General features: G+C 50.6%; 1 protein-coding gene across 28 annotated transcripts in view; it reads left to right on the top strand.

The window, feature by feature from the left end:
• The first annotated feature begins 2204 nt into the window (after nt 1-2204).
• The window catches only part of ZMYND8 (zinc finger MYND-type containing 8), a 116713-nt gene continuing 112748 nt past the window's right edge, over nt 2205-6169 (top strand). For 10 of the 28 annotated variants that reach the window (XM_070247912.1, XM_070247905.1, XM_023626675.2 and 7 more), the window contains exons 1-2: nt 2763-2836; nt 3481-3714. In XM_070247912.1, coding sequence (XP_070104013.1) covers nt 3701-3714 — 14 coding nt within the window. In that variant the 5' untranslated portion in view covers nt 2763-2836; nt 3481-3700. Of the gene's footprint in view, nt 2501-2758; nt 2837-3480; nt 3715-4060; nt 4174-4349; nt 4894-6169 lie in introns of those variants that run through there. The other 18 variants (XM_070247908.1, XM_070247894.1, XM_070247901.1 and 15 more) reach the window with 10 other exon arrangements.

Below are 6169 nucleotides of genomic sequence, written 5' to 3'. Positions count from 1 at the left end.
TGGAACCTGCTTGTGGAGGCCGGTGCTGCCTTTTCTATCCAAGGCCAGAATGGTTGGATTTGTTTCTTTCATTTCATTTAAGCCAAGGTTTCTCCACCTCGGCACTTTGGATCGCGTAACTCCTTGTGGTGGGGGCCGCCCTGGGCTCTGTAGGATGTTTAGCAGCCTCCCTGGTCTCCACCCACTAGATGCCAGGAGCACCTCTTCCCTCAAGTTGTGAGAGCCCAAAGGTCTCCAGACATTGCCATGTATCCGCTGGGGGGGCGTGAAACCACCCCCAGTTGAGAACCACTGATTTCAAGGAATAGAAAAGCCCGATTTTAGAGATGGCAAATTATTCCCCTTGACCTCTTGCTGGAAGTTTGTAGGGAAGAGGAGCTTTCTCTGGGCCTCGGAATGAGTCTGGTCTAAAGGTCTCCCAGCTCCATCATTCAGAACTTAAAACTCATTCTCGAAGGAGTTGACCTCCGAAAAGAAAACACAGATCATGCAGTTGCCGTTGGTAGATTTTAGCCTTGTTTCTGCTCTGCCTAGTTCGGCTTCTCTCCTTCTTTTCTTTAGAGACAGGTGAAGGTATAGGGTGTAGGGACGTGGAGTCATAACGGGGTTGGAAGTCTGGTCTCCGGCACTTGCCTGCTGTGTGACCTTGGGCAGCTCACTTTACCTCTCTGGGCTCGGTTCCAGTCCCTAACAGTGCTCCCTACCGCATGGAGTCAGTCTGTGTAAAGTGCTGATTTAGCACAGTGCCTGGCCCAGGACGAGCGTGTAGTAACTGCAGAGGGGTTTGAGAGAGGCCCTGAATGATCTCTAGATTGAGGCCAGCAGCATTTGGTTTCTTTATTTCTTGCTTATGAGCCACATTGCATAAAGCCCAGGATTGGCCCCTTAGTAGGCCTGCCCTGGGCTTCCTTTGCAATCTGTGTCCCTCCAGGATTCCATCTGCCACCATACCTTTGTCTCTGTCCCCAGCCGAATTGCTGTTTTCCAGATAACCTCAGACCTACACGAATGCCAACAGCATTCCTCTAACAGAGCTGAGCTGCCAGAATAAGCCGGCAGCTTCCTGCTCTTTGCCCCAGAAAACATTTCAAGTGATCAAGTGATCAGAGGGAGGGAGGGAGAGGGGAGGGGAGATGCTGCCGCTGCTTATGCAACAAGCTTTAATCCCGGGTTACCATCCGCCACGCGCGCCAGTGGCATATTTCATTTCCTCACTGGGTCGTGAAGTTGGTTGCACAGGAGATGTGCCATTAACTCGCAGTCCTGTTTGTTCTCCCAAAAGCAGCAAACACTGAGCAAAGAGACAAACGGGATTCCCGATGGGATGATGGTGGAGGGCAGCTGCCCACAGCGAGGAGGGAGAGCAGAGGCCGATTAACTCCGGCCTTCACCTCTTGTCCCCCGTTTGGTCTCCCTGCACACGGTCCCCCCCCCCCCCCCGGAAAAGGAGGTCCCTCCCTTCTGGTGAGGCCCAGGCCTGCTGTCCTGAGTCCTGGACCTTTGTCAGGCCGGCTGGTGGTGGAGGTGTCCCTCCCTGCATCTTGGCCTCTTCAGCCTAAAATACAACAGCAGCAGCAACAAACCCCCTCCGTTGTCATAGAGGCTGGGCCCTGCCCGGGCCGGGTGGTGTGTTTGGATTCCTGGCCCTTCCCGTTCGATATGAGGTTCCCAGCCAGGAAGACTGGATGTAAACACGGTGGGCATCTGTTGTCCATGTGGGGGGGCGGGGGCAGGGAACGCAGGCCACCAGCTCTGGGTTTTCTTTGTGGGAACGAATGCTGGGGGACGAGAAAGCCCACACGTCCTAGTTTCAGGAGGCGAGGGGAGACTTTCTCGGGCCATCGTTTTACGTCCTGGTATATCGCTGTGTCTCCTGGAAGCGTTCTCCAGCCTCGAAAGAATGATGTTTATTTAGCTTCTGTTCCTCCAGCTGGCTGTTTTAAAAAAATCTTGTTAGCGAAGCACCTTGTCTTAAAAAAAAAAAAAAAAACAGCAAGCACGCATGGACATTTTAAGAGCCTTTTGGATTTGCCTTTTCTTTCTCAGAGTACCAACCACAAAGGCAGCTTCAGGGAGGAAACAGGCAAAGACCTGATACTATAGAAAGAGGTGGCATTATACGCAGCTCTGAAAAACCAGTTAATATTTTACTGGGGAGCAGTGCCAGAGGTGGGGGTGGGGGTGGGGCTGCCAAGTGTAGGGCTGTGTGTGAGGCAGCTCCTCCATCTGCCTTTGGGGACGGAAAGAAGCCGCTCTCTGGAAATAAATTTCAGCCAGAATCCTCATAAGGCTCATGGGATTTGTCTGCCCGCTGAGGGCCCAGTTCCCCAAGAACGCACATACAGGGACGACCGTGACAGGAAGGGCCGAGCAGTGGGTGGAGGCCTGACTAAGAATGGGGGTTCTTGTTCCCTCGCTGAGTTTGACATCTTTCTTTCTCCCTCTGGATTTAAATGGCTTCTCAGACCGAGAGGCACTGCCTGTGGCCTGGATTCAGAAGGTACACGCCTCCTTGGGAAGAAGCGAAGGCGAGAGACAGCGGCTCCCTCTCTCCCTCTCTCTCTCTCTCTCTGCATCTGCCGGGAGAGCTGCAGCTGGTACTTTTCCACAGGCCTTTGCTGCGATCTCAGGGCCTAGTTCTCCTGGCCAGGCCTGGAGTCCGAGAGAGGGTTAATAGGCAGGAAGCTGCAGGCCTCGCAGACTAATACGGAAGTCAGATTTTTGTGTAACTGACAGGTTTAGCAGGCCTCGGCGGTGGGGGAGGGGGCGGGAGGGGAAGGGAACTTTGTAGATCTAGGCATGTGGCCTGCTAGGAGCGCCTTTGGCTTTTCTTAGGGTAAGGACCGGGGGGGGGGGGGGGCCCCCTTGGCATCCTGGCAGGGAGGCAGGAACCCAGGATGGTTTTCCTCGGAGTGGGGACGGAGAGGGGCGAGCGGTTAGCCTCTGGGCCCGGCAAAGGGCTCTCTGGCCTGCTTTTCCAGGAGGCATTTTGACAATGACTATGCAAACTTGACCACTCTGCTCCCCTCCTCCCCACAGCAGCCCGGCTCCTCTGTCCCGAGAAGCCACGGCTGCTCTTTCGCAATTTCCTGGGGGTCCCCTGTGCTGGCTGTTTGCCCCCAGCTCTCAGAGGCCTGCATCCAGCCCCTTTCTCTTGCCCCCTTGGCTGTTTCTCTGGGGTCCCCCACTCCTCAGCTGCATTTCCCCCCCAGGCGGGGGGGACCATTCTGCTGGACCCTTCTAGAAAAGGGCCGTGGCCTTGGGGGCAGGTGAGGGTGAGCCCTTTCAGCTCACCCCAAAAACTCCCTTCCTAGGGCCCCCCAGGCCTCAGGCTCTGCTGGAGCAGGTCAGGCTGGCTGCCCTGGTTTGCCCGTGCCAGGAAATCTAGCCAGGGGGTGGGAGAAGTGCGTCTGGGGGCCCCTTCCCCAAGTTTTCCTTGCTGCAAAAGGCCTAGCTTAGCCTGTCTTTTTCTGTGCACAGGATGGCTCTTGCTCACCAGAGCCTCACAAAGATAATCGCTCAGGAAGTGTTTCAGCCAATCCCGGGCCGCCTTACACTCCGATTTGCCGGGGCAGCCAATCGGGGATGAGCTTTTATTAGGCGGCCAGATCATCAAGCCGAAGTGCCAAACCCTTTTTCTGTGAGAACTAGGAGCCTGTCCTCCATGTTTTATAAGTATTGACATTACACAGTGTTAACAATGCATCCACAGAGGTAAGCTCGACTTTTTAACCATCTTTTTCTCCCCCTCCCTCTGAGACATCCGAATTGTGGGCGAGCAGTGTGATTTCTCTGTGGCTGGCCGTGCCACACTCACCCCCACAGCACTTAGGTTAACTTGGAACTGTTTAGAGAGAATTTTTTTTTGCTTTCTTGGGTCACATGGCTAAGGAGCCATTAGCCATAGCTTGATTTTGCAAACTGGCAAGGGCCTGGCACACTTTTGCTTCCACCAGGACTTGGTGTTTCTGGAATAATTTGAAGCTAGATCCTGGTATGCCAAAAAAGAAGCTTTTTTTTTTTTTTTTCTCTCTCTTTCTCTCTCTCTCTCTCTGAGCAGTTTCCCCCCCTGCACTATTGTCTTCTCTTGTGTCACATGCCTGCTGGGGGAAGAAATGGAAGGTAAGACGCAGGCTCCTCTCCAAGGAGAGCTCATGGCAGACAGCAAAGCAGGCAAGTTTACCTCTCCAAAGAGGTTCTGGGAAGGCTGGACTAACTTCTGACAAGAGAGGACGCGTGTTTTAAAAAGAACCAAGCCCTGAGCAGCACAGCAGTGCTCAGGAGAGGTCTTAGCTCCTGGGGCCTAGGTGGGTGGTGGTGTTTCTACATAGTCTTTTCTCTCCCTACAGGGTTTCTCCACTTGAAACTACATTGTTCAGCCTTTTTTCCTGACTTCTGTTGATACAGAGTGTTCTTCTGCAAGCCAGCCTACAGCCAGCAAATGTTTCTGAAAGTGTTTTCTAGGCTTTGGAGGAAGTTTTTGGAGAAGGGATGGGGATGAGGGGGGTTGGGGGGGGGGAGAGATGTTGGACAACATCCTGCAATAAATCTGTGAGGACTCTTTTTGAATCCCTTAGCTTTCTATTCTTGCATGATTTTCAATGAACTAATGTATCTTTTATCCTTGTTTTCATTTTCTTTTCCCCTTTTCACATTGTATCATCCTCTGTCTCCTGTGTGATAGAGTGCAGAGGAAATAAAATCATGTCTGTGGCTCATGACAGCATTCCATAGTCAGTTGTTGGGTTGTGGTGGTGTTGTGTGTGTGTGTGTTTTTAATAATCCCATGTAACTGTTTAAAAAAATTTCCTTTTTGATCAAGTCCCCAATCTGCCAGCCTGTTCTCTCTTCTTAACTGTGGAAAAATGAGACGGTTGCTTGAACATTGGTTGGGTAAGTAGAGAAATCCATTTCCTCTGTGACCATCTATAAAGAGTTTGGCGAACATTTGGGGTCTGTTTGTAACAGGGGGTCTTGGCTCCAGCAGTTGGGGGCTTTTCATTAGCAGGAATCAATTAAGGGCTTTTTAATAGTGTCTTGATTTTAGGTGACTGTTTGAATCCACTGTTTTTCCCGATAACCTGCAGCTAGGATTGCAGCTTACACTTCCTGTTTACCCTCAGACAGGAGAGAAATGTTCAGTTCATTGTGACTTGCCTGGAGACCTTTCATTAGGTCTGTTTGGATATTAGAACTCTGGGTAGGTGATCTGCTTGTGAAATGTAACGAAAGTGCTAGTTCTTAGCGTTCCAGAGCCTTAAGCATTGGTGGGGCAGGAGCTGGTGGTGGTGGTGGTGGTGGTGGTGGTGGTGTGTGTGGGGGTGGTGGTGTCAGGACCTAATGTATTAGGATACTTACATGTTGTGCAAAATCCCATCCACCACCAAACTTGGTCCTTTTTCCAAGCCTGACCCACACATTGGTATGCACGCTTGCCTTTACTTAGGATTTATTTCTCACTTTTTACATTTCCCCTGATCTCTTCATGCTGTGGTTAGAATTTAAGAGTGAAAAAAATAGACTCGTGTTTAGCGTTAGCCTCAGAATTTCCCAGAAGTTCACTACATAAATTTCCAGCCTGGAGACCCATCCAGCATGAATGTAAATGCTGGAAATATATTCAACTGCTGTGTTATGCCAACTTTATGGAGTCCATAATCTTTTTTTTTCTTTTAAATTAGTGTCCAGCTACCCACCTTTTAGTACCAATTGGGAGAAGGCTTATTTAATAATGAGAACTGTACCAAATTCTAAGTTAAGAAAAGTGTGTGTAAGGCCAGCTTCTTAGAGTAAAAAGTGCAGGCAGTTAATGATGTTATGTCCTTAAAACTGAGCAGTGTGACTGCCCCACACAAGTCGAAGTAAGTTCAGACACTTAGCTATTTTCTTTGTTCTTATCTCCTGGCTGTAAATGGAAATTACTTGTTGAAGTTCTTGTGGCCTTCCTAGGAGAAATGTCTAATCACAAGACTCCTGGTTTGGAGCCTTCAAAGTTTGCATAATGGCGTGTTTGTTAGACTGCAAGGGGAACTCAGGGCGAGGCATTTGTCCTGTAAAAGCTTGCATTAAAAAGGCTCCCACAGGTTTGCAAGGCCAAGAGCTGTTTTCAAATGTGCAGCCCCACCGAGTTCTCAGCCCTGGACCAAGCTAGCCACTTTTGCTCTGGTGC

Source organism: Equus caballus, chromosome 22 (assembly GCF_041296265.1).
Source record: "Equus caballus isolate H_3958 breed thoroughbred chromosome 22, TB-T2T, whole genome shotgun sequence".
Taxonomy (NCBI): Eukaryota; Metazoa; Chordata; class Mammalia; order Perissodactyla; family Equidae; genus Equus; species Equus caballus.
Note: the sequence above shows the minus strand (reverse complement) of the source record. Positions and strands in the feature narration are given on the sequence as shown.